The 27,662-nt window shown below is 46.1% G+C and overlaps 1 protein-coding gene across 11 annotated transcripts in view; it reads right to left on the bottom strand.

Annotated features, from left to right (window-relative positions):
- The window catches only part of LOC147187704 (otoferlin-like), a 35,064-nt gene that overhangs the window by 3,297 nt on the left and 4,105 nt on the right, over nt 1–27,662 (bottom strand). For 2 of the 11 annotated variants that reach the window (XM_086099599.1, XM_086099597.1), the window contains exons 1-43: nt 26,917–27,248; nt 23,762–23,820; nt 19,949–20,037; nt 18,160–18,259; nt 16,218–16,417; nt 14,341–14,411; nt 14,014–14,140; nt 13,844–13,898; nt 12,829–12,960; nt 11,900–11,962; nt 11,703–11,787; nt 11,442–11,601; nt 11,191–11,377; nt 10,732–10,918; nt 10,331–10,554; nt 10,073–10,181; nt 9,800–9,983; nt 9,193–9,313; nt 8,910–9,010; nt 8,608–8,698; nt 8,312–8,428; nt 7,909–8,061; nt 7,606–7,798; nt 7,416–7,540; nt 7,209–7,343; nt 6,636–6,797; nt 6,347–6,418; nt 5,912–6,031; nt 5,683–5,844; nt 5,456–5,618; nt 4,940–5,109; nt 4,533–4,562; nt 4,303–4,440; nt 4,150–4,225; nt 3,738–3,883; nt 3,430–3,564; nt 3,223–3,360; nt 3,020–3,147; nt 2,745–2,915; nt 1,774–1,934; nt 1,560–1,702; nt 1,410–1,498; nt 112–210 (exon numbers count right to left, since the gene is read on the bottom strand). In XM_086099599.1, coding sequence (XP_085955725.1) covers nt 112–210; nt 1,410–1,498; nt 1,560–1,702; nt 1,774–1,934; nt 2,745–2,915; nt 3,020–3,147; nt 3,223–3,360; nt 3,430–3,564; nt 3,738–3,883; nt 4,150–4,225; nt 4,303–4,440; nt 4,533–4,562; nt 4,940–5,109; nt 5,456–5,618; nt 5,683–5,844; nt 5,912–6,031; nt 6,347–6,418; nt 6,636–6,797; nt 7,209–7,343; nt 7,416–7,540; nt 7,606–7,798; nt 7,909–8,061; nt 8,312–8,428; nt 8,608–8,698; nt 8,910–9,010; nt 9,193–9,313; nt 9,800–9,983; nt 10,073–10,181; nt 10,331–10,554; nt 10,732–10,918; nt 11,191–11,377; nt 11,442–11,601; nt 11,703–11,787; nt 11,900–11,962; nt 12,829–12,960; nt 13,844–13,898; nt 14,014–14,140; nt 14,341–14,411; nt 16,218–16,417; nt 18,160–18,259; nt 19,949–20,037; nt 23,762–23,820; nt 26,917–26,998 — 5,453 coding nt within the window. In that variant the 5' untranslated portion in view covers nt 26,999–27,248. Of the gene's footprint in view, nt 1–111; nt 211–378; nt 478–1,409; nt 1,499–1,559; nt 1,703–1,773; nt 1,935–2,744; nt 2,916–3,019; nt 3,148–3,222; nt 3,361–3,429; nt 3,565–3,737; nt 3,884–4,149; nt 4,226–4,302; nt 4,441–4,532; nt 4,563–4,939; nt 5,110–5,455; nt 5,619–5,682; nt 5,845–5,911; nt 6,032–6,346; nt 6,419–6,635; nt 6,798–7,208; nt 7,344–7,415; nt 7,541–7,605; nt 7,799–7,908; nt 8,062–8,311; nt 8,429–8,607; nt 8,699–8,909; nt 9,011–9,192; nt 9,314–9,799; nt 9,984–10,072; nt 10,182–10,330; nt 10,555–10,731; nt 10,919–11,190; nt 11,378–11,441; nt 11,602–11,702; nt 11,788–11,899; nt 11,963–12,828; nt 12,961–13,843; nt 13,899–14,013; nt 14,141–14,340; nt 14,412–16,217; nt 16,418–18,159; nt 18,260–19,948; nt 20,038–23,761; nt 23,821–26,916; nt 27,249–27,662 lie in introns of those variants that run through there. The other 9 variants (XM_086099607.1, XM_086099606.1, XM_086099604.1 and 6 more) reach the window with 8 other exon arrangements.

Below are 27,662 nucleotides of genomic sequence, written 5' to 3'. Positions count from 1 at the left end.
GGAAGGCCCGTGCCAGATGGGAAAATAAAACAGGAAGTAGGATAGCCTGGAAAAGGGATGAAGTCATACAAGCCATGCGATGGTATCTTGTGTTTTGTTCTGTTTTTTTACCCCCTGACATAGATGTCAGACATCTTCTCCCCTGTCAGGAAAGCATCGTCCTCTAGAATTACGTCATCAGTGTTCCAAATAATAACACGGAGCTCAAAGCTGCACACAAGCAGAGACACGCCACAAACACCAAAGACGGACACACACGCGACAAATGGAAACAAAACAAAAAGTAGTTAACTGCAAACAAAACAGTCCACGCCACACACAGCTCGGGATGCGGCCGGGCGGGCGCCACTTGCTCAAGCTGCATCCCACTCTACGTACCCCCTGACAAATATGTCACTGGACTTTTCCCCAGTGAAGTAATCATCGTCCTCCAGTATTACTTCATCTGTATTCCAAATAATCACCCTGAGCTCATATCTGGTAAAGGGAGGAGGAAGCAACATATACACACATGTACAATATATAAACTGCCAATGTATTTTCTAATTAATTGCAGAAAAAATACCGTATTTTCCACACTAAAAGGCGCACTGGATTATGAGGCGCACCTTCAATGAATGACCTATTTTGTAATTTTTTTTTCAGATATTGGATGCACTCTACAATGCATCCACTAGATGGAGCTATGCTCCTTCCGTTCGACTCGAGAGGTGTTCATGACCACCTCCGAAAAACGTAAATTAATGATTACTTCAATGAAACGACAAAAATTGAAAATGATGCATCAAAACAGAAAATCGAGGAAATCACAAAATAAATTCTAAAGCCCCCCTACAGAATTTATTTTGGCATTTCCTTGAGCGTAGCTCCAACAGAACGATCAGATGTCAGTAAAATGTAGGAGACTGGACTGTCTCGGAAGTGCTTATTCACAAATGAGGAAATCACAAATCACTTAAGAAAATGGAAGACTTTTCAGTGCGCCTTTTAGTGTGGAAAATCCGGTACATTTTCAGCTGGGAAAAAATAGGAGAAATTAACCTTTGTAACTATAAAGATAGAAACATTAACGTTAGTCCCTATGTTAAAAAAAACAATGAAACACCCCCGCCTAAAAATATATTATGATTTTAATATTCTGAATTTTGTCTCCAAGAACTAATTTGACCAACACTTAAGAGTGGAATTGGTTTCAAAGTATTTTAAATTAGTTTTTGTGGATGTACTTATTTAATCCATTCCATCTATCAACCATCGCTTATCCACGGGGACAGTAACTTCGGCAGGGAAGCCTGGATTTTCTGCCCCCCCGCCACTTCTTCCAACTCTTCTGGATGGATCTTAAGGGGTTCTCAAAGGGTTTAATTCAGGCATCACATGTGCGATATTCCAAAACACAGCAGGCTTACCTTTTAGGCTTCCGTGGCGCTATCTCAATTGCGGGTCCGGGAGCCGGTGTGTCCATCGGAAACATGTCCACCCACATCTCGATACGACCCTTAATCACATGGTGGCGTCGGTCAAATTGAGCGTGCGCTTTTATAGATTCGATTTCCTACCTGTTCGATGCCCGGTTTATCAGGGTTCAGCAGGGGTCTGGTCTCAACGTGTTCCGGAACGAGTCGGCAACCCACTCGCGGGATCTCCTCCCAGTGGTTCAGCACCATCAGTGCTAAATGCTCCTCCGTCTGCTTCTTCAGACCTTTCAGGTGGAACGCAGCCAACATGTTAGAAATCCTTGGCACGATGGTTCGTTATGCCATCATGTCGGACCATTTTCATCCTCGATCTCGGTTGGTCCCACGAAGGTGCGGTTGGCCACCTTGACTTTCCCTCCCGGGCCATACTGAGGGGCGTCGATCTTGCCTTCCTTACACAGCCTTGCGAGGATCTGGCTCGGCTTCAAAGGATCCCGCCAAATATTGTACCCATGGCTATTGTAGGCCAAAACACGTAAACAGTTGTATCAGTTCCACTTAGCGTATTTTCCACACGAAAAGGCGCACTGGATTATGAGGCGCACTTTCAATGAATGGTCTATTTTGTAATTTTCTTCATATATTGGACGCACTGGATTATAAAACGCAATCTACAATGCATCCACGAGATGGAGCTATGCTCCTGACGTTAGGCGTTCCTGACCGCCTCCGAAAAACGTGAATTAACGATTACTTCAATGAAACTACGAACATTGAAAATAATGCATCAAAACAGAAAATCAAGCGAGGAAATCATAAATTCTATAGCCCCCCCCCCCCCCAGAATTTATTTTGTGATTTCCTCATTTGTGAATACAGTACACAACAAAGGAATAAATAACACTTCTGAGACAGTCCAGTCTCCTACATTTTACTGACATCTGATTGTTCTGTTGGATCTGCGCTTAAGGAAATACCAACAGAACGATCACATGTCAGTAAAATGTAGGAGACTGGACTGTCTCATAAGTGTTTATTTTTTCCTTTGTTGCGTATTCACAAATGAGGAAATCACAATAAATTCTTTAGGGGGGCTACAGAATGCATTTTGTGATTTCCTCAATTGATTTTCTCTTTTGATGCATTATTTTCAATTTTCGGAGTTTCATCGAAGGAATCATTAATTTCCGTTTTTTGGAGGCGGTCATGAACGCATCTCAAGTGGAACGGAGAAAGAGAAGGCACGTGTGTTTATTGAAAAAAAATACTGGCAAAGATACACTACCCACCACTGTTTTAACTCGCATTTCTCAATCGAGCGCTTACAGAGAGTAGGCAGACGAGATGCCACAGGTGGCTCTGTATTTGCTGTAGAAGCGATTCTCCAAGTCGATCTTGGTCTCTCCGATCAGATCGTCGGTGCCGACAAGATCCCAGTCATATATGGACACCGTAAGCATGGACTCTATCGGGAATGTGGCTTCGATATCGAAGGACCTGTGAGGTGAAGGTGGGAAAATGACACATTGATTGAATATGGGGCAGGGCAGACATGTGGAAAAGTGTCTGACAGTTAGGAATCCAAATCTGGAGTGACTCACTTGCCAAACACAGGATTGAGCTGCTTGGAGATGTAGTTCTCTTTGTCCTTGACCTCAGATTTTCCCAGCTTGATGACGACGTACGGGTCTGCCTTCCCGTTGATGTCCGCGGGATGAAGATCCGTGGCCTGAAGACGAAGACAGTTCAGATCAGATGACTCAAATTGACCTCCATTTCAATTCTAAGTAGCACGCAAACGTACCCTGACCACATATACCCGGACGAGCACGTTGATGGGGTCGTTATGAGGAATGCTCTGGAACATGCCCATGTTTGGATCGAATCCCACGTCTCTCGTGATCTCCTCAGACAATGGCAGCTTGTACATGCACAAGGAACCCTGAATAGGGAACGGAAACATCGGAGTTATAAAATGGACTGGCTTTGATTCTGAACTTCTTCAAAACACCTTAAACCGTCCCACGATGCGGTCATCATCCAGAGCGTGTTCATCATCATCCCCGGCTTTCCCTCTATACAGGTTGAAAGTATGCAGCCAGTCTTCAAAGTCGCCGTATTCGGTCTCGAGTTCCTTGCTGTACACCTGTACGCGTCCAACAAGACAATGTATGTCTCGCTTGTATTAGTTTTGATGATAAACTGTTTGCTGTTTATCTGTAAAATTTCCTAAATGAATGTTAATAAATGCTGAATAAATAAAGGGAGTTCCACAAGGCTCCGTTTTATGATCCATGTCAAAACACCACTGTAACATACCATCAACTCATCCACTTTGGATTTAACCGTTCGTTTCTCAGCTGCGTCCACAGCGTGACACTTTTTCTTGTCCTTGGCACTCCTCTTCTCCTTGTTCCTCTCCCTCATCCTGGAGCCTTTCCGAACAAGGTCATCACATTTGATATCTGAGCGGAGGGTTGAGTGGAGGTGGAAGTGGACATGGTGTTTCCATGAGGTGACTCTTTGAATGTCAATTGCATGACAAATGATGAAACTCCAAGCGGTATACAAGATTGCTACTGTCATACTTATGAGTATGGCACGGAATGAAATGACACGGACGACTGTTTATGCTTTAACACAATCCGTTTTGGTCAAGGTTGAATTTGCTCCGCATGGTTGGTTCAATTGGCACAATTCCATTTTGCATCACCAAAACTCAGATCCATACCTGCCGCTTCAGCTGCAATTTCCAGGTCTTCTCGCTCCTCTACTTCGGCCTGAGCTGCTTCCTGAGCTCTGAGAGTCTAAAGGGACGTTTTTTTAAAAATCCTTATTTATGCATGTGTCAGGACAAAATTGGATCACGCAATCTTGCACAAACCTCTTTCAGTGTCTCAATGGACGCAAAATATTTGGACCACCAATCCAGCACGCTCTCGTCCGTCTCGTCCTCTTCATCCGCTGCGCCCTTCTTTTTCTTTTTCTTCTTCTTTCTCTCTTTGTCACTTTCTTCTTCAAGCTGCACAACCCAATTAAAAATGTCAGTCACTCATCTTTTTTTGCGCCATATAACCACAGCAAGAATGTATTTCATAGCTCGCGAGCACTTACCATGTCAACTTTTACGACAGCATCAGATGTCTACCAATGGGAAACCCCACAGGGATTATTAATAATGCGTGCAAGGGAATGACCAGCATATATGGTGGTACCATGATTTACAGGATCGAATTCAAATTATTTTAAACCGACGTTAAGAGTGCGTGGTTAGAAAAAAAAGAAATGCATCAAAATACATGCAGTGAGAAGAGAAAATGCAAGCATCAAACACAAATGCACCCGTACGCCACTTTCACGGCAATTTACCACGTGAACCACTCTTAAAGTCACATTGGCTCGCAACACAAAGCAAAAACAAAGAAAAAAAACCCGGAGCTTCTGCTTGGCACTGTAAAAATGTGTATTTTGGAGCATTTGTAAAGTCATGGCACCACTTACAATGCAGAGCTTGGTCTTACAGCATCTAACTTGACAAGCGTGTCCATTTTCCGGACGGCGGGTTCCACGGAGTCCACGTGGACGATGATTTCGCCTGCGGAGCGGGAGAGAGCGCGCGAGGAAGCACTGGGTGAAAAGCCATGCCGGGAGCCGCCATTGGTCAGGACCATGTAGCCATTCATTAATTTAGCTGTTCCGATGGAGCCAGGCCACCCCCCACCGACCCCCCACAAAAAAGTGGATAAAGACACCGCATGGGTGGCAGGAGGACCGAAGAGGACAGTTGATGATCCGTGACAGAGGGGGGAAAAAAAAGGAGAAAAGACAAGCAAAGGTCAAATAATGAAACATTGAGAAGCCCCAACAGACCATAGCAAGGAATGAAATAAAAGTTAGTGAAGGATGGTTTTATTTTTTTATTTTTTTACAATGTCAGAAGAAGACCAAGAGTGTTCCCCAGGGATCTGTTTTAGCTTCCATAATATTTTTCTTCCAAATGTATCTATAATTTGCATCGTGCATGTGATCTTTAGTACCTGCGCTGCCCCAGTGACTGGACGCCTTGTCGGGAGCGCAGTAGAGGAAACGCCGGAGACACGTGACCGCGTGCGAACCAACGAGAGCATAGCGACCGAACGCTCTGCAGTCCACCACCCTGATGTTGAGCGGAGGGTGCAGGAGCTCATTTTCAGGGAGGTCCTAAAGTAAACAAAGATGAATCAATGCCAATTTATATTTCAATCTTTGGAGAACCGATACTCACCACCTCAAACCATTTGACCAACGTGCTGAAATTTGGGTTCTTCTTGTAGTTTGGAATGAGGACGGACTGAACGCCTCTCCCAGCGCACTCGATGTCCACGCGAGGTCGATCCACCTGGGCCAGGTTGACCCTCTTTAGGTCCCTTAAGCCCCAAAACAAGACCTGGAGCGGATGAAAGCAATCTTCTTGAAATGTTGTTATAAAATCCAAGATGTTCGATAAATCTCACCTCAATGCGGTAGCGACTCAGGACTGGTCGGATCCCCAATGGAACTGGGGTAATTGGGCCTCGCTCGAAGTCGGTCGGTCCTTCCAGCGGCGGAAGATCGGTCGCCCCTCCTTGACCAATCTAACGGGGGTTCATTTAAAGTCGGTTCAATACTTTTTGATTCCCGCGTGTGTGACATCGCAGATTTTTTGACCCTCAAGAATTTTGGTGGTCGCGTAGATTTTGAGTGATGCAGTGCAGAAGTGCAGAAGCTAGTCATAGCCAAGCACCTGCATTGAGTTCAGTTTTTTTTAAATATTCGCAGATTAATATTAGCTAATCGAATTGTCTTCTAATAAGTGGCATCGTGTTCTTGACCTTCTGCGAGGTGAATCTCTTAAGTGTCTGGCTGACAGTAACCATAGTGCGGCGAAAGGGATGAAATGAGAAGAGCACCTTGATCTGAGGAACAGCAAAGTTATGGACAGTGATCAGAGCTCGTCTAAGCTCCTCGCCGTCAAATGGGATCTGGAGGAAGAACGGGTGGTTCACAAGAGAGGGGGGGGGGGGGTAAAGGGCGACGGGACACCCAGCAGTTCATTTTAAATGGAAAAAGTGAGCTTTGAAAACAACATCGGGCGAGTCCGATTCGGAAATTAGTATGGGGGAGAAATGGAAGATAGAAAATGGAAACCCATCCGTGGAGGTTCCGGTGCCCCAAAACTGATCTCAGGTTGCGATTTACCTGGAGGAGCTCGAAGGCAGCCAGAAGTTCTCCAGCAGTGCAGTTGCCTCTGTAAATCTGAAAGTACTCCAGCTGCGGGGGAAACCTCGGGGGGCCGTAGTGCTCCTCGCACATCTTGATGGCGGGCTTGGCGAAGGTGCGACCGATGAACTCCGCCTTGCCCTGCTCGTGGCGATGGGCAGTGGGAGACAGTCACAAGGGATAAGCCAAGGGAGTTAGGATGAGGAGGATGCGGGAGGGCGCAGTTTCCACTGAGACCCCCCTTTGATGACAGTGTTGGGTTAGAGTGTCAGACTTTGAATATTCCCAAAATTGCCAATATTGCCAAACTACTGGCATAGATCAATGAGAAATATTAATGTACTTCATACTAAAACAGTTTTTTTTTTTTTTTTGCTGCAAGGCAAGGTGCTTCTGCAGCAGTTCACGCTACATCAGACCCTGATTCAAATTAGGGTGATGATTTCACACTCTTATTTGAGCACGGACAGGAGGGGGAAGTGAGGTCAGAACGGAGAGGCAAAAGACTTTCATGAGCACAAAGAGTCAAATGTAACCGAGCGCCAGTCCTACCACTGTGTCTTGGTCGTAAATTTCCACCACAATGATCGGCGGGTCGTCTCTGAGCTCGCCGGCTTCCCCAAAGAGTTCCACGTTGTCGAAAACCAGCAGCTGGTCCCAAGTGGGACACAGGGTCTCGCTCAGAACCTGCAGGACATGCTGTTGAGATTCCCCCGTGACACAGAAGTTCACAATTTACGAGACCCGCAAAGGTTTTACCTCGGTGACCTGACTATGTGTGGAGAAAAAGACTCTGGCGAAAGGGTCGGAGAGGCCGCTGCTGTCGGCGGCGAACAGGCTTCGCGCTTGGTACATGTGCGCTCTCAGCTGGAAGACCTGTTTCACTGTTGGACGCGACAAAGGCGTCAGCTCAAAAAGCAGCCGATTGGAAATCCGAGTGCGCACTTACTGTTATACACGAGGCTGACAGGGGGCGCAGAGTGAAGAGAAGGAGCCGTTTTAGCAGCTTTGACCTCCTCAAAACCGTTGGGCAGACCACTCGTGAATTCTTTCCTTTGCTTATTGAGACCGAGCCACAGGTACAACTCCAGCTTAGCCTGAACGGTCCAACCGGCTGGGCCGAAACCCTTTTTACCAGGCAGCTGTGGTGAAAACAGAGTCCCCCCCCCCCCACCACCGGTAAAAAGCAAATGAACGATTTGTCTTCTTGCAGGCTCAATCGCAAAACATGTGTGTGCCGGCGACGACATACCTTCAGAAAGACAGCTTTGACTTTCCCGCAGTCTTTTCCCGTCTCCTCATCCACCAGCGAGTAGAGGATGTCTTTGGATGGGATGCGGGCGTACGCGATACGTTTATGGTTGCTCATCATCCACACGAAAACATCCGGGATGCTGTGTTGTGGCTGGACAAGAAGCATATCATGACTTTTTCGTGGGCTTGGAGGATTTCCCAGGTGACTTTTGCATAAGAGGCTGAGTACACTCTGGACTTGTTACAAATAATTTGCAGGAAAGTGTTTACTTTGTTATTTCCCATTGCCAAAGCTGAATTTTGAGCAAATGTATTCATTTGACAGTTGCCCCTGGCGAGTACGCTTTGCAGATTCGCGGCAAATGAGCTCACTGGTTTCTGTTCCGCCTTCAAATGTGTACCTCATCGGCGAGGAAGCGAAGCCTCAGCAGGAAGTTTTGCACCAGCTTTATTTTGTCTTTAACTGTGTTTTTCTTCACTTGCGTCCTCATCTGTTTGGCCTGCTGGCTCATGTTGTCCTGCGGAGCAAAGTGAGCAAAAAACACAGCTTAATGGAGACCGTTGTCCGGTGTTCCATCGAAGCATCCCATTTTTTTTCCCCAAAAAGTGATTTTGTGTGCATGCTCAGACGCATGCAAAATCAAAGGGAACACCGCAGGTGACTGTCAGAAATGTGACAACTTTGCAACATCGTTACCATTTCTCTCATGCAGGACTTGAGTCTTTCCCGATCCAGTTTGGTTCTACCCGCCTGGTTTAAGTCCTTGTTCGCCAAAGTCACAAAGCGACTGGTGAAAAAAAGCACAACAACATGTACAATAATTGTTTAAGACCATGACTCGGCGTCTCTCTGCAGATCATCTCCAAGAGGCGCCAAAAGTACTCTCAACACCCTCACAAAAGGTTAAACTTCACACCGATGTAAATTTCTTGTGCTATACAATATTTGTAATTTTGCATGATGGCAAAAAAAATGTTTCATGATGCCCCGGCGCTGACCTGCAGCCAACGCTCAGTTCCTCAAGAACTCCCCTGAGTCGGCGCTCCGGAAAGGCCTTCTCTGTCTTAATGATCTCCTGAACATCATTGACGCCCTCCTCCTGCGCACCCCACACACAAAACAGAGAGCGGACTATGCGACACAAATTCTTCTTCTCTTCGGCGGCTAGTTAATGATCATGCACCGGAGGGGCGGGGGGGGGGGGGGGGGTGGTGGTTCAAAAGTGCTGCTATTGGAAACACAATTAGGGGAAAAAGTGAGATGGCAAAACAGAGCGCTGACCAGCTTGTCGGCAATCTTGTCCATCATGTTGGAGTTGTACAGTCGTCGTCTCTGGTCCTGCCACCAGCTCTTGATGTACACGCAGGGTTTCTTCTCAAAGTAGGGAAGGTGAAAGTAATTCCTGTCAGGTTCCGAAAGGCAAAAAATGCTGCTTGTTGGTTAGTTAGTTAGGGGGGGGGGGGGGAAATTTCTTATGTCACTCGCACATTTTTCTATGTTTGTCTTCGGGATTAATTGATCGTCTATTCATCTGGATCGCAATGGAATGAATCCCACATCCGAGAATCCCAAAATTTGTCATCTTACGTTATTTCTCGCAAAACAGGAAGTGGTTCGATAGCTAGCAAATAGATAAAGACAATGTTCACTCTTGTAAATCGATTTTTTTTAACTTAATCTCTTTCCATTATAGTCAAGATAGAAACACTCAGCCAGCCCGACGATGCTGCAATAAATGAGCCCCGTCCGTCTGACATCATTCTCCATGAATGAGTCATTTTTGGTTCCAAATGCAGAGCCAATTCACCCCAAATAAGAGAACTTACTTTTTTTTAAGGGAGTCTCTTTCACCTTCTAGTATATGGGAAGAGAGATATCTTGATCTGACCTATCTGTGATGACGGGCCTCATGAGGGGCGTGCAGGAGACCGACTCCAGGCCGCCTTCCTCATCCGCCTCGTCTTCGCTGGAGTTTTGGATGAGCTCGCTGTCTTCGTCGTCGTCCTCGCCGTCCTTCTTCTTCCTCGACCAGGACGGCTTGCTCGTGCCGTCTATCTGGTTGCCATAGTTACCTTTGTTGGGAGTAGATCATCGCATCGCTTCCAAGGTTCAATCTTCCTACTTCTTGAGCTTCAACAAGATGAAAGAAGGACTACTTTACCGATCGTGATCTCGAAAGTAATCGGCTTGTCACCAATCTTTCGGTCAATCATGGTGGCCTCCAGGAAGGCTCCGAAGAGGAAGAACTCTTCCGTCTTGCCCGTGGCATTCTGGCAGGAAGAAGGAAACCTCCTATTTTTATCATTCAATTCAATAATAGAATTTTATTGCAGTGTTATGGCACCACTGGAGGGGTGTGGGGGTGTTCCAGAAGGGTCCCGTGAGCTTTCAACTGTTTATTTAGTTGCTTTACCCTCACCTCCGAGATGTTGGCGATGGAATCCATCTGCACCTCGGTGGAGCTGAGGATCTCCGGGGAGGTCGTGTCCAGGATCTCTACGGCGACAGACAGCAGCAGACGGGCTCGGAAGGAGACGCCCTCGCCCAATCCATCGTTCAGGTCCTGGTGCTCGTCCATCAGGGTGTACTGGCGTGTCGAGCCGTACATATTGGCCCAGGCCGGACCCAAGGTAGGCAAGAACCCTTGATTATATACAGGAGCAAGGAATTATATGTATGTGCATACACATGTGCGAAGTCACAATTTCCACTCCTTCATGCATGAGGTCAGGAATTAGGATGCAAACCGGCACAACGACTACATGTACACCGACAGCTAAGCAACACCGATGAGCAAATAACGCTCTCCGTCGGACGTACCTTTGTCGCCGTCATTGGATATTTTGCGCAGGTCAATGAAGTGGGTTCCGATGGCGACGTCGTTCACCTTATCCGAGTCACGGATTTGGACTTTCATCCGTTTGCAGAGCGGAGGGAAGAGCTCGGTGAAGACGATTTGCTCGTTCCAGACGGGTTCGTAGCTGCTTTTCTGCACTGAGGTCTTCCCCTGTGGACAGTGCACGCTTTGAAATCCGAGGTGGATTTTCCATCACCTGTTGAGGCAGGCAGTAATATTTGGACAAAGGCAGTGGGACACTGAGCTTTTTCCACTCATAGAAAATGATTAAAACATTTTTGTGAGTCCAAATTTCTCAGTAAAATAAAGACTTGAGATTCAAAGGGTCCAACCGAATCCTTGATTGACAAAAAATTTATCAAGGGGTCTGTCCCATTACTTTTGTCAAGCAGGTAGTGAGCCCAATCATTGAAGAAATTTACTTTCTGCCCAGAAAAATGCACTTGAACGTAAGGATCCACCAGGTCCCGATTTTCTCCAATGAGGGCCTTCTTCACGTTCGCCATGATGTTGGTGTTCATCTTGGGCAGGCCTTCGGCGCGGTAGACTTTCACGTAGAATCTCGCCCACTGACGCTCCGCCGGAATCCCTTCGGGGAGAAGCAGGTTCCTGAAAGATCGAGAATAAAGTTTCACTCCCGCTCATCGGTGGTGGCGACAACTATCCCGCCTACCCCTCGATGTCATCCTCATCGGTCTCGTTGGCCTTGTGCGGAGTCTTGATGTTGTCGCCTTTGCCCACCACGGCGATGTCGCATTTCAGGTAGCCTTTGCATCCCGCTGTGACGTCAACGGGGTCGGACAGGATGGCCCACTTGTGGTAGAATTGGTGCTCTGGGATTTTAAACCAACAGACGTTTTCATCGCGTCTCCACACTATCGTGACTTTTAAATCGGGCCGGGCATTCCGCGATTATCTTTAGTTCCTCGCCTACCGGGCTGACAGTAAACAGTCCCAACGTCCATCTTGAAGGTTCCGACCAGCGTCCCGCTCCGAAGAAGGTTTTTAGAGTGGATAATCTGACGCGACGGCGAATGAAATAAGAACACAAGAGAGCAAAATCCAGAAGAAATGATCAGTCGGAGAAAATGAATGATTTTACAGTTACAAAGCTTGAGACGTGGTCCTTACCGAAAGCTTAATGATCTTGTCAAACATGACATCGGGGGGGACGTGGAAGTCGAAGACAAAGTACTGCAGAGAGAGGAGAAAATATGAGGTTGACGAGGGGAGATCATTTCATACCATGTGAGCGCTCCGTAGACATCAATGCAGCGTTCAAAGGCAGAATTGAGCCGATAGTAGGAGCTGTGATCGTGATCTTTCCAGAATGGTGTCAGCACTGAGTGTGGGGGGTCAGTCTGGGAATCACATTCATCAAAGATGATTCATGAGCCCGTTTGCTCTCATACGTAGTCGGTGTCGCCTCCTTTCATAGCGCCATAGATATCCAGGAATGGCAGAAAGCTCAATTGAATGGTGAAAAAAAAATTGTCTGGAGAGCTGCCAGGGCCGTTATCCTAATAGGTTTAGTTTTCCGGTTTGTGTGTCCGCAAGGGTTTTTTGTCACCGACAAAAGAATCGATCGCAAGACAAACTGTCACTTCTTCTCTTTTTTGCTGCCTGTTGACATTTTCACCCATCCAGCGTCAGCCAACAAAGCCCGCCTTTTCTTGTCGCGAAATGGAAAGTTTCGCTATTTCCATTTTGGTATTTATTTAAACCCTGGTGGAGATTGTTAAAAAAAAAAATGTATTGAATGCTTTTTGCATCCACTCAAAGCATATTTGCATTTCCCCGCCTCTTAACTCATTCACTCCCAAAGACGTTTTTAAACGTCTTTTCAGACTTGGTCTAGAATTGGCTGGTACTGAATTGAGTTAAGTTGGTTGTGCCTGTGAGGACGCAATTAATTCACTGACAAAAACAATCAGTGCTTCGTGTTTTATGGGAACTCATCACGCGGTCCGTTTATGGCGCGCGGAGACGGTCTGTGTCACGCTACAAAAGTTTCGCCAGGCTCCGCCCACGTCGCTGTCCGAAAGGCGTTGAAATCTCACCTCGTTGTAGTAGGGGCAGTTGGTGGACTCCTTCATGGACGTGTACTTCTTGTCATCGCCGATCTCCACGCATACCACCGGGTCCATGTTGAGGCCAATGAGCTGGCGGGCCTCGATGATCGTGATGCTTATCTGATGGCGAGACGAGAATTCGTCAGGGCTGACCAGCTGGAACATGAGCGTTTTCAATAAAGCGCACGAGTCATTACCCTCGACGTAATCGAATGGTACCCCCCCACCCCACCCCCTCATTCTTTGCTTTTCACAGACTTCCATTTTAACCGTGACATCTCCCAAGGCTAATACAACATTTGAAAGGCATCTCTTTGGTATAATTAACCTTTAGATAAGAAGAGAGGTAGACATAAAGGCTGGATGGGGAAAGCATTGACAATAACAAGGTAAAAGTTTGTTGCTGTGAATTATCTCACTGCTCTCATGTGACGCATATTTGAAGATACGACCGCTGCTTTCGCAAAAAAAAAAAAAAACAATCAGGGCTCTCCTGAAAGTTGCAAAGGTGTGATTTACTTTGAAGCCGTCGTGGACAATGTGTCACTGTAAAGCTCTGTTTTCGAAAAAAGGAAATCCAAAAGGCAGCATCTGGCGTTCTTTCAACACTTTCCAGAGTTAATGTGTACAAGTAGCAGACGTCATGGGCTCCTACCAAATAGCATCCATTTTGGTGGAAAAACAAAAGTGACAATGACCCTATTTGGACACATACGAGGTGGCGATCTAATAGTTTTGTGACAAAAAGAAGCGAAAACAAAATTATTATTATTTTGAAGTAAACATTTGTACAATGAGTGTATTGTTTGTCCGCACAGCTCTGAAAAGTACATTAGCACAACAGTAGCACTACACTAGTTAGTCTACAATATTAAATAGTGAGACAATTGTGCAACAATTCCTCCCCAATTCTGTCTTATTCAAGAGTTTTAGGCTAAATCAATACATTGTGTCACGTTGCTAAAAAAAGAGATGAGCTAGCATGTTCGCCAAAAAGGCAAACCTGGTAATCAACCGGTCGTCCAGAACTCGGTTCCATCTTGATGTCTGGTTTGGATCTGCAAAAACGAGCACAAACATTCCCCCCCGATTCATTAGTTCATTTGTATTTCACTTGATGTTGATATCTGCGTTTATGCACAATGTTTTGGACGATGTAGAAAAAGTCGAGACCTCTTATTGGAAATGTTGGTGGTGACAGCAGTGACAGAGGCCAGAGAAACGGCATCCGGTTCCAACATTCCGGCGAGACGCATCGCCTTCTTGTCCAGGTCGTCCATGTCGAGCACTGCTGGCTCATCTGAGTTATTACAGGGAAAAAAATAAATGTTTTTGTATGTGAAGAATTCTTTTGAAATCGTCACAGAATGGGTTGTGCTTCAACGTTGGCAGCGTCGTCTATATTTCAGTGGAGCCTTGACATCTAAATGTTGCTGGGACATGCGCCTGAATTAAAAAAAAAAAAAAAAGCTGAATTGGTCTCAAGACTTGTTCTTTTACCTTTCTTGTAATCGTCTTTGGAGCTCTTGATCTTTCCAAGCTTCATGGCCGCAAACACTCCTTTCCCTGATCTGACAATGGCACAAGAGGTTAGTGATATCACGAACAGGCGCTCGATTCTCCAAACAAGCGCCCTTCGAGGTCACTTTCAATCACTGGGCCCAACGCCACCGGAGTGACTGACACTGATGGGGAGGCAACCAAACACCGGCAAGTCAATCATAGCGACGTGGAAGTCCAGCCAGGCCAATGCTCGAGTTTGTCACACCGGCCCACGATCGATCAAAGCCCCGCGGACAAAAAAAAAAGTGTCCAGTTACCCCACTTTTGTTGTATCTGGATCACATTTCCCGGCGACGACAAAGACTTGTGATGTCACCGGCGACAGGCCACAAATGAGCAGCCTGAATAATTAAGAATGGGTGTGATCATCCCATCCAATTTTCGGGGGCTGGGCTATGGATGCACGTCAGCAAATTTAATGAATGCGCTTTTGCCTTTGTAGCATCAAGCGTTCACAATCGGTAGACTTGATCTGGATCCTGTTTCTGCTGTCATCCTCGTCGCCAGTGTGGAAACAGGCGGAAAGTTGCGCTGGCGTTCAAAAGCACACTTTTTGAGAATACCGATGCGTCCCAATAAATAAGAATATCGGTGCAACTTTTCAGTGGCCTTTCAACCCCCAAAAAGTGACACACTACTCATCTAAATAACTTCACGTCTTAAAATCAAACATTATCAGTGTCCCGGCTTGTTCGACAGTATCATAGATCATTCGTCGGTCACCGCGGCAACAATGAAGGCGTTGATCTCCTCAACGTATATATATATATATATATATATATATTTTTTTTTTTGCATCGGTTAGAAAAACAGACAACAAAACAACCAAAAGAGCATCGTATGAAAAGACAGTACGTTGGTTCACATACATACCGACGACACGAAACACTTCGTCTACTCAATGAAGGTCCAGTCCTTGTGAACTTATTTGAGTGTGATATTTGTCATCAGCCGAGCGCTGCGGGTCTTAAAAAAAGCGAGCCGGTGAGACAGATGGGCGGGTGACGCACGGATGGAAGGAAGGAGGGGGCACATGGAGGGAGGGCGCGAGGGATGAGGCGGCATATTATTGGGGATAGTGTTCCCGTCCAAGTCATTAAAAGTAGACTAAAATGCATCTCTCATATCATCGGACAGAAAAAAAAGACATCAAAGTGCCCACCCAGAAAACAGGTGAGCTGTTCGGCCATGTGGGCACTTTCCAGCGGCATTCTTTGGAAACAGAAATCCGAGCAAAGCTGGGTTATTTTTTTATTTTGATGGTTCTACATATTTTATTCCAATTAGAATATGCTCATTAATTCAATGTTCTAGCTGTGGGGAATTCAATTAAACATGCATGCGTTGCCGAGTGCATTTCGAATGGACCGCAAAAAATCTTTCAAAAATGGAAAAAGTGACTCACTCTATTTTTTGGTATCGCAGGATTTGAGCTTCGAGGTCACAATGGAACTTTTGAAATGAAATATCCCGCATCTTTCCATCTTCGATGTTAGAGCAAGCGTTGAGGCTTAGGTGACATTTTGTACTTGTCGTTGCTGTCCGGCCACGCGAAGGACTCACGACGACAAACAATTCGTACAAGTGAGAGCTCGCTGATGCATCGTCACCGTCGTGGCGGAGTTGTAAACCAGAGGAGGTAAAAGTTTTGGCGACTCCAACTGTCTTAACTCATTCAGTACCAGCCCATTCTAGACCAAGTCTGAAAAGACGTTTAAAAACGTCTTTGGGAGTGAATGAGTTCATTCTTTCTGACGACGTTCCAATTTGGGAGCCGCCATCACGTGCGCTCGCTCGTGCGCGTTGGGACTCACTTTCTGAACGTCGGTATGGATCCCTGCAACGATCGTTTTGCAGACGCCCCGGAGCCGCGGCTGTGCCCCGACAGCAGGCTGTCCGTCTCGAACGTAAACATGCCGTCGCGGTCGTCGGGAACATCCAGATGCTCGCCGTGGCTCCACAGGGCCGCCGTGCCGTCCATCGGCTGGTATCTGATCTCGATGGTAACGCTGGTCTGGAACCCAGAGAAGGTGGACGTGGTGAACTTGCATTTATGAAGACTCACCCTTTCACGCACCCTGTAGCCCAAAGGTGTCAAACTCAGACCGTGGAGGGCCGCTGGCCTGCATGTTTTCCGAGTCTGCCTGTTGCGACACACCTGATTGAAGTGATCAGATCATCAGCAAGCTCTGCGGAAGCCTGACATTGAAGCTGTTCTTTTGAATCAGGTGTGTTGCAACGGGGAGACTTGGAAAACATGCAGGACAGCTGCCATCCAGGACCGGAGTTTGACACCTATGCAAGTGGAACCTGATAACATGATAAGCTGTCCCTGAAAGGGTTCATCGACTTTAAATCATGGATTTATTGTCGCGAGACTAGCTCTTAAAATCAACAAAAATCTGGACTTTTTTTGGGGAGAATTTATTTCTTTCCACATTACAAGTCAAATAACAATAAAATTAATATCCGATTTTGGCTGATTTTTATCCTGTTGTGAAGCAAAGCAAATAAAGGATGATGTTTTGTTCTGTCTGTAAGTTGTAGTAAACATTGAGGAAAAAAAAAAGTTATGTTATTCATTCTGCATTTTTTTTTCCTCCAACTAATCGGCCGATGAAGCCGTTTCTGAATTAGATCCTGCCAAACAGGATCATCCTAACAAAAATCAGTCAGGCCCGAGAAATGATTCTAAAATGCTGCATTTTCCAAGTTAAACATGATTGACTCCGTGTTTTTTGCACCACTCCCGCTGATATATTTCTGCCTTTCATTTCAAGCTGTAAAAAAATGTGCTTTGTTTTTTCCAAATGTATCTGCTGCGCGATTCTTCCCGACCCCGTCGCAGTTGCACATCATTTAAAGCAGCTTAAGGCGAACTCCCGTCTGAATATCTGATTGAATGCATTTAATGACGTGTGAAAAAAAACCAGCTTTCGTCGGAGGACACGGGCCCCGCTGGATGCTGTAAATCATCTCTTCGATGCCTGCTTGCTCAAATTTGGTTCAGAGTCGTTTCAATTTCTTCTTCAGAATCAATGGTGTAGACGTCATTTTTCTTCTGTGCCCCTTTGGGGCATTTTTTGAGGGTGGTGGTGGGGGTGTCAATATTCTTCTGTTAATTTTTGATGAAAGACAATTTATTGCAAGCAGAAAGACGGATGAGAGCAGCGCCGGAATGCATTCTTTAGCGCTTCCCGGGCTTCTTCCTCATATTCTCACAGGGTCATCAGACTGGTTTTTATTTTGTGTTGCTACAGCAACCACGCCAGGGTGCAAAGCGGCAAAAACAAAAGCGTTCAACCTTGAGTCTGTTTTCCGCGCAGCCTTCGAGTTCTTAATTGTCTGGATGCGCGCATGGAGCCACTTTATGCGTTCGTGTTAAGTCTGTTAAGTGCTCCCGCGGCGCGCGTTCTCGTCTGAAAAACATCAGATCAGCACGCCCGCATCCTCCATCACAACTCCGCACCGCCGCAAGGCCTTCAACACCCCCCCTCCCCCCCGCCCCCCAATTCACAGCCGCCATCTCACGCTAATCTTTGGTCCTTTGCAGCGCTAAAATAAATAAAGAAATAAAGTTTCCCTCAAGAGCTATAATTACCGGTTAGTGGAAAGATACAATTCAGCCGTATGTCGCCTAGAGACCAATCCATTTTTACTCGGTTCAAACGTAATGAAAGTGCTCCTCTTGCGCTAACGCCTGATCTTTCTTGTGTGCGACCTCAAGTGCAAAACTATTCCCGAATCCGGACTCACGTTTAGGGACGTGTTGTTATCGTCTATGAGTGTGTCGGTCAGCTCAAGCTGCCCTTCCTCCGCCACCTTCTGGAGCACCATGCAGAAAGTCCCCACCAATCTGCAGAGGGGGTTGAAAACATAACAAATCCATATGCGCCGTTCCGTATTGACGTCCTCCATCACGAGTGGCAAGGACGTCGAATCATTCTTACCGGGGGGGCATTTTTCATGCTCGTGCGTTCAAACCTTGTGTGGGGTGAAAGCGAAGAATGTGGCAGTTTGTCGAGACTGTTAAAAGCATAAATAAAGTGTACGTTTTAAAAAAAACCAACACTACAGCTCTCCCTTTTTGGAGCTGCAACATGTATCTTTATCTATTTGAGCTATATTAGCCTACTATCAAAATCTTTTTCCATTTTCAAACATTTTTTTTATAAAGCTCCAAGGAGCTACTAGATGTCGCTAAAGAGCCGCATGCAGCTCTGGAGCCGCGTGTTGCCGACCCCCGGGCTGGAGGCTTTGCTGCACATTTTGATCCAGCGTCGAGAAATGTTTTCCCCGTTTGACAAATCCTCGCCGAGGCTTGCCGTGCACCACAGCCAAAGCAGACGGCGTCGTCAATGCCTGCTGAAACTCGGCTTCTTATTGCCCGCGTCAAGCAGTCCTCATTGTGACACACGCTGATCCTGCTGCGAATCATTCCTTTTTCGGCTGCGTGGTTGACTGCGTCCTGAGCCCATCGCGACTTTTCTTGCTTAACGGGGGTTGGAAATGTCAACGTACACAGACGCGTTTGAAAACAAAGAGGATCACAAAATTCACGAGAAAAGAACCTACTCAATATAATTAGAAGACTGATTTGTAGAGGTTATTTAATTCGGGTTCGAGAAGCATAATTGAGCCTTTGTTTAGAAGACGACTACTTTTCTATTTCAAGCGCGGAAATGGCAAAGACAGTTAATTCCCCAAAGCCTTCAACATGTTATGTGCACTTTGTAGACACACGGATGAGCTTTACTTGCTGATGACTTGTGATAGATTAAGACACCTCGATTTGGGTTCATAATTAAAATTAATAAAAACCTTCTTGTCCTGCCTCAACCCCCCCCCCCAAAAAAAACATGGCTTCATTGCTCCTAAGCGGATAATTAGTAATAAACGTACAGTACCATAAGAATATTGCTTACATACACTTCACATAACATCAAGTCACCACCGAATTGGCTAATTAGAGCTGTTGAATAATTGAAAGCACCCCCCCCCCCCCACCACCCCCAAAAGTGATTTCAGCCCACAAACCGACTAGCAGATGTGGAACACACAATGTGGTCGCGGGCTTGCCTGCACTCCAACTGAAACGTGACATCCCATATCGGGGTTGCGAATATTCATTCAAAGAGTCACCGGATGACGCACGCTAATGATCATAAATACACATAAATCACGGCGGCAAATATCAATGGCTGTGATGTTTCTCATTAGTCCTTATGCCAAGGCGGCGTGAAATCAAACGCACTTTGTGATGAAAGCACCGTCCATCATGGGACACTGCCCCACCCCCACCCCAGTGTCCGTCATCTGATTTGTCAGGAGATCACCGAGTGAGAAATGGGGCCCACAAGTGCCCATCAAACACATTTTCCTTCATGACAAAGACTATAGTTAAACACTGCGGTTGTGGTTTGCACTCCATTGGACAAACGCGTGAATCAATTTTGTACAAGCACTTGGAGGTTCCCAACTTTGGCGGGGAAACGTGGTGCGCCATTTAGGAGTGAAAAGTGAAATCGCCCGATGCGGCTTTTACCTGTTACTGAAGACTTTGCTGTAATTGTACACTTGGATCTCCAGCATCTCGGTGCCATCCAGCCTGCTCGCAAGTGGCCATTGGAACATCTAAAGAGGGGACCCACACACCCACACACGGTTTCTTGTACTTGTGGCACAGTGAGGACCAAGTTTAAAAAAAGCCTACAAAGCGAGGACCACACGACCACACGACCACACACACACACACACACACACACACACACACACACGCGCGCGCACACACACACACACACACACACACACACACACACACACACACACACACACACACACACACACACACACACACACACACACACACGGGCATTGAACGACACAACCGCTCTTTTCTGCAGCAGTAAGATAACAAGCATGCCAAAGAGACACACTGATGACGTTTTGATGAAATAATACTGCAAAAATTCTTTGGCTGGTTGACTGTTAGATCTTTCTGTTCAGAGCCGCTCATTACCATTCCAAGAGTTCCCCCGCCCCCCTCCAATATTGGACAGCCTAATTGGTGGCATCGGGCCGCTCATTAAAAGTGACACTGGTACAGCCTCAATAAGCAGAAGCCTGCAGGCCACTGCGGTCTGCCACAGGAGCTAAATGCATGTGGCTTTTACTTCTCTGATCCCACACTGTAAGGCTGCGACGACCGTGTGAGTCTTTAATATTGGTTGCCGTGGATACGGCACATGAAAACACCTTGATGACTTATTACGGAGCGTAAGCTTGAGTGACGAGCCTTTGAAACATATGATTTGATATTTACAAGGACCGTTTCTTCTGCCCGCGTCTTCTTTTAAGGTCTGCGGAGGCTTCTTTTGATGAAGTTGGACTTTGGACTTTGCTTTTAGGTGCGCCTTATAGTGCGGGAGATACGGTAACTTTGCCTCGGTGTCAGCCACGGCTCACGAGTCCATCCAAGAACCTTCTCCAGCCACATACTTACGATGAAGCGACAACCCCCTTTTTTTTCTTCTTTTTTTTTTAATGATGCGGTGAAAGCCGTGGCCTCAGAAGTAGTACAAGCCACATTCTTCTCATTGTTATGAGGTAGTTGAATCCATTTTGTCATCAAGCGATGCAGAGCGTGCTCTCGTGAGGAATGAGAAACCACGTTCGCATTGAGCGATAGTAGCCACATCCTTATCTATATTGAAAGCTCCATTCTCATTACTCAACAGAGGATGTGTCCTTTGGGGCAAGAATTTCCCTTTTTTTGTTCCATAACCCTTGATAATATTTCATACATGACGGGTAACATCAAGTCAACAATTCAACTGCCATTTAATTGCCAAGTGTTTTTTATTTTAATTCCTTGAAAGGGGGCGGGAGATCACTGTGGTGCCCAGAGATACTTTTATTCAAAAAAGAAAAAAATGAAATAATAATAATAAATAAATCTGCTGGGATAGAATTCCTCTCCTCACCGGAATAATTTTATGCCCGCCACACTCGTAACAAAGTTTGTTTGGTGCCTTGTTACAGCTGAGTGGGGCCTCATTAAAGCAGAGGAAGTCCAAGCGAATGCAAATTGGTGCAAACTGAAGCACTCTAACAGAATCAGCAAAAAGTTTCTCTTTTTATTTATTTTTTGGGGGGTGGGGGGGGGGGTTAGATCTGAAACAGTCAGCAGACTATGTGCTTGTTTTGACTGCATTCCTATTTGCAGTCTCGTCCCTTTCTGACTTCTGACTGTCCGCAAAGATATTTTTCTGGGATCATCATTAATTGAGGATACTTGGAGAGAGGAAAGCATCTCAGCGGAGCAGACCTCAATCTTTAAACTAGTGCGGGTCATAAATGATTTAAACTAGTGCGGGTCATAAATGATTGCTAAAACGCCGACAGGATTCTTATTGCATTTATGCTGTTTGAGTGGTCAGGAGAGTGAAATGTAGCTTCAAAGCGATCGGTAGGTTTATTTATTATTTTTTGAGGGAGTGTGTGGGGGGCTTCCTTTGCATGCTGTTGTTTTGTTCACTCCTTGTGAGCCAGCCACAAGAGAAATGACAGTAGTTACATCATCTTCCCAAACTCTTTTTCAAAGGTCTGACAGCCATGAGTTATGCAATTATTTAAAAAAAAAACAACAACAACAATACGATGACAAAAGCGGTGTCATTGCTAGATAATTAGCTGCATGTAATCTTTCCTACGCTTCCTTCCGCAATGAGGGACTACTATTTTATTTTTTTTAACCCCCAACGAATCTCACCTATCTTCACTCAACAGTGTCTTAAAAAAAAACATTCCGACTTTCAATCTTGAGGCCACATAATGCTGCAAGGCTTCTGCAGAACGAGGACGCGGGGGCGCTACCCCAACGCTTCCCAAGACAGCTGACGTGCCCAAGAGACCTCGGGGGGGAATTTGGGATGGAGCGATTGTGAAATTAGAGGGACGCGCACATTTGAAAAGCAGTCCAACTGGAGTCTTGCTTACGTAACTCCCCGATTCCTATTTAAAAGTTAAACCGCGGCAGCTGTCCGCTCACTCACGGAGAAAGAACATATATTTGCATCATTATTTTTGCATCGTCTCTTGTCGTCTTTTACCATCTATGACTTGGTTTGTCTCTCTCTCACACACACTGGAGTGCAGCCAACCCCCCCCCCCCCCAAACTTCCGACAACTTGCAGGCTTTGCTGTTCTCTGCTCTAGTTCTGTCTAACCAGTTGAGGGGGAGGCACTGGTGCGCCGTAGCTAAAAGCTAAATCCCACCATGGGGATGAATAATGAATGCACATTCCCCCATCCAGGCAACTGGCGTACTAGTTCAAAGGCGCGCTTGCTAGACCAGGCAGAAAGCAACACGACTCACGGCTCGATGCTAATGGCGCCGCAACACAGGGGCAAGATTCAGCTTACTGAGCTGTCCAAGTGTTGCGTCACTCCAGATGAAGGCAGCGTTCCAGTATTTCCCCAGCACGAAGATATGCCAGGGGGGGACAATGCCTCTATTTCTATGTAGACGCGCTGTGACACCAGCATCATCCAGTACACCCCCCCACCCCCACCCGCGCAAGGTCGCGGAGGCCACTTGAAGTTGCTCCTCCTGCGGTCATGATGCTGAGCGATGCTAATGACCTCCCTGGCCACGGAGCAACAAATGAGGCTGTCAAAAGAAATCAGTCAGAGGTGCTTGGATCAAGCAAGCAACAATGTCATCATAGAAATTGCCGGCACATTTCGAGACTTTTGTCGAGGATGCGCATGTTGCTATAAAAATGAGAGGGGGGGGGGGCTTTTCTCTGTCTCCCTCTTTGAACTTCTTTCTGCTCTATTAGCCACTTTGCATTTGAATACGCTTTTGGTGACAAAAGCCTGCAGGAATCCATATTTCCACCGCACAGCAACACTTAAGAGAGAAAAAAAACCAGCCACCGGTGGCCGACAACAGGCCTCAGGTGAAATCCTTCTTTGCGCTCGGCTCATTTTAGCATGACTCAGAGCAACAATGTGAATGAGGCATTACAGTTTCCACATCCATCCATGCAAAGCCAGATAAAGGTGATTTGGAATTTTAATATGCTTTAATATGTTTATCACCTTGTTTGTCTTGCTATCATCTAATACGGCCCCACGCACTTCTTTACGAGATTCAGCGGTAATGTCATTAGCGACAATTGTCCCATTGGCAAACCCTATTAAACAGTGTCATTCATTTGAGTGCACAATCGGATTTAATTAGCGCTATTTCGAAACAAACCGACTCCGTACGTGAAATCAAGTCTGTGTGGTCTATGAATCCAAGCGACGATTGCCCAGCGCTCACGACGGAAGGAAATCAAACGGAACCGACCTCATTGAAGTGTGCCGCCTCCTCCCAGTTGGCCACCACGCGGCTGTAGAAGGACGACCCTGAAAAAAGACAAATGGAGACATCAGGCGGGGTCGAGTGGTTTCAAGCGTCCGATAGCAATAAATGTCAATGCTCTTTAGGTCGAGCGCCCATGTCGCCGATGAGTACGATTGATAGCTGCGTTTTAAGTTTAATCTGCGCTGTAATAAAGGTTTGACATTCAGGGGAATACAGGACGCCCGTTAGGTAGGATACTTAAAGAGTAATGCCAAGTTCCGTGAAGGAAAACATACGCTTGTTATTTATGGTAAGGCTGAATGAGCGACGCGCGTCTTCTTTTGGACCTGGATGGTTAACGTCCCACCGGACAATATGAAGAGTCAGGAGAGTAGTTTTGCGAAATCAGAGGGCAGCTCATTGGTGACTGTCATGTGATTTGGTGGCGAATGCTGCACCTGGATGTTTTGTGTCGTTCGGTGAATGGCGGCGGCGCAAGTGTCCTTTTGTGCCGTCGTTTGCTTTGTGCAGCTGTTGTGTGTTTTGGCGCGTGTTTGCACTGCCAAACATTTCAGCAATAAAGACCCAAGGCGCTTGTGAAATTCTATCGACCGCCAGTTTGATCGCCGGACCAGGTGTTATTTCTTTGACGTATATCATCCAGCTCATTACTAGGCCGTAATCTTCTGCACATATTTCCTCAACAATTTTTTTTTTTTGCGACGGTTGCATAATGAGTGAAAATGGCAGGCCGGTGTTTGTCATGGTGGGGAAGCAAGAGAGCATTTTCATTAGATAGGTTTTTTTTTTTTAAACAGTATTTAGTGTGTAACGGGCAACCCCATTTGAATTGGAAAATTGGTTTTTATTAGAAAATATGAGTGCAACGAAACAAATTGTTCCACTTCAAAAAGTGCCGTCCTTGAATTGTATCGGACCTCGGGTATCGGGTCAGGTATCGAATCATCTTTTGATCGAGATGCATACATGCTTATATAAAACTTTGAGGTGGTTGGCAACTAGTTTAAATCCAATGCTGTGCTAAATAAAACCCTCTTTCTTCCGAGCTCACATCCCCACAAAAACCCATATCTTTTCACATTTTTTTCATTTAAACAGCACTTAAATGTCAGAGAGGATGAAACTATCCCTCCTACATTATTCAAAACAGAAGCTCTGCTGCTGCCTTCTCTTCCTTTTTTTTTCCAATCCTATCGAGACGTCGGTTTGTAAAAGTAGATGGTTTGAGGCTTACATAAGGCGCGCTGCAACAAAACTAAAAGCCTGCTGCTAATCAGGTTGCATTAGGAAAAAAACTAAGCGCTTATTAAAGTTTTGATTTGTGCGGACGAACATGAAAGGATGTTTTTTGTTTGACGCCAAATTCTTTGAAATTGGGGCTGTTACATTCATTTAAGGTCAAAAAGTTCTTTTGAAACTAGTTCTAGCGAAACATTTTGTTCGATGCCAAGGCCCGCTCTTTTTTCACATGTTGAAAGATAGCCGACGAAGTCTCATCTGGGGCTGCGATGTAATTAACTTCTGAACGACATCCACTTGACTCGTGTTTGGCAAGGCTGCAGAGCAACTGCTGAGCCTGAGCATGAACAATTGAAGCTGCGGGAAAAGATGGTGCGCTCATCAAAGTCTCGGGCTCGGAAATCAATTAAGTAGCAGCGCCTGCTTTGCTCAAGGCTTATCTCTTATCAAATGATCTGACAGTTTGTTTCTCGCTGACAAAGTTGGCCATAAAAAGAGGGGAAGATGTCAAGCCACACAGGAAAAGCGACTGACAGCCTTCCGGGATCTCCATTAACTCATTCACTCCCAAAGACGTTTTTAAACGTCTTTTCAGACTTGGTCTAGGATTGGCTGGTACTGAAGGAGTTAAAGTTGGGGGCTTGTGCTAGTAAGGTTTGCAAGCGGTGATGCTCACATGAAGGCACATTTGAAAAAAATAAAATAAATAAGAATCTGACCAATTTAATCAAATCGGACCGTTTCATGGAGTCGCTGTATTGCAGCTCGCTGGCCACGTCCAAACCGAGAATGATTTTGACAGCCTCGGATGCGTTAGAGCAAAACGACAAAGCTGTTCTTTTCAATGGGAAGCGACTGAACCGAAGACAACAGCTCGTTTGATCACGTCGGCGGCGCGAGTCCAATTCCTGTCTTGGCTGACACGCCGCATGTACGACTTAAGAGGCTGGCGAGTTTGCTGCAGCGCAGGGCGCACACACACACACACACACACACACACACACATACATACACAAACACACAGGCAGGAAAAAGGAAGTGGGAAGGCGGTAATGTGACATCCTAAACAATACCGATGCCAACTGTAATCAGCGAGTCGGATACGAGCTAGCCTGTCTGAGCGCAAGACTCACTGCTTGTCTCAAGTTCTCGAACACACGCATGCACGCACGCACGCTGTCGATTGGCTGTAATTCCTGCGAGAAGCGGCGGACAAGGCCACGATAAAAGGGCTTTGAACGGGAGACTGTTTTGCCTTGATAAGAATGATTTGGGTTTGGTAGGCTAGAAAAACAAACCAAAGCGAAATGCGACTTGAGGATCAAAACCCGTGATCAATCGTCACCAAACTTATCCAAACTCCGAGCCGCTCCAACCTCTGACGATAAGAGAACGATTGCGGCATTATTTATGGACGCTCTGCCTTTTCCTTGCCGCAGTCACCCACGACAGACGCGCAACAAGGAAAATGCTTCGTAGCCATTAAATTCAAAACATTGGGGCGATCGTTCTACAAATTTGCAGATGAAGTGGGCACACGTACAAACGACCTTCTACATTTTTGCGATGAGTGATCACAATTTTCGAACCCTGAGCTTTATTTTTCAACTCCGACATGAAGCGTTTTAGACTGCACGACCGCGCGTTTGAGCAGTTTTATTCGAACGCCAGTCAACAGGAGAAACTTCAATCAACAACTCCAGCCGCTCATTTCAATTTCAAATTGCCACGCACGGTTAAATGAAAGCCTATCAAAAGCCAGACTGACGGCAAACAGAAAACAGGAATAAAATGTTGGCCCTTTGATTAGTTGTCTCATGATGTGATTAAAATTTTATTTTGCTTGACTTTTCTTCACAACAGAGAGTAGCCAACAAACTGGAAAAGTTCAGCCCTACCTCGAAATGTGACTTTGGCAACGCGGTCACCTTTCCCCCGGAGGTTGGCAACCGACTTGAGGTGAAGCGTGAGGGCCATCATGAGTCCGGTGGGGCCCAGTGGAGTCGGACCTCACTCCTCCACACGGGCAAACTTCAACCTTCTGTCTTTGGCTCTTCGGTCTTAAACTGAAGCTGAGCCTCTCCTCCCGAGTGGATCCTACGCGATCCTAAATCCTTTTCCATGTGCGCGGCATTAAGATCCGATTGTGGGCCCCCCTACTTTAGTCTTGTGATTTTCTATATGTGCACCGCAAAAGATGCGAGCTGACTGCTCAGGCTGCAGCATTTGTCGAGAATCTCCTCACTTGCTTGGGTGCGGGCAGTGGGTAGGTGGAGGAGGGAGTGTGTGTGAGTGCGCACGTGTGTGTGTGTGCGCTTGTGCTACAGCTTCCCAGTAATGAAGCAATTCAACGCTGTGTGTCACTTTCGCACAATCTCACTTCGCAATTGAATGAAAATACAAAACAGGTTGCATCATCTGCCTTTCACAAATATTATAATTTGGGATGTGCAGCTCTGTAATGTAAGATAATTGCAAGCATTTCTGGCTATGCGGAGTGTGACACGATTTGAGGATGGTTCACTTTAAAGAGGAGTCATTTGGTTCGATTACGATTCCATTCCAGAGGGTGCGAGTTTTGTGTTGTCATTTTACGACATGAATGAAGTCGTCAATATATACATTAGAAGCGTGACAACGATCG

This window comes from Hippocampus guttulatus, chromosome 20 (genome assembly GCF_054856545.1).
Source record: "Hippocampus guttulatus isolate MCC_2025c chromosome 20, RoL_Hgut_1.0, whole genome shotgun sequence".
NCBI classification, from domain to species: Eukaryota; Metazoa; Chordata; class Actinopteri; order Syngnathiformes; family Syngnathidae; genus Hippocampus; species Hippocampus guttulatus.
This window is presented reverse-complemented; position numbering and strand designations above follow the sequence as displayed.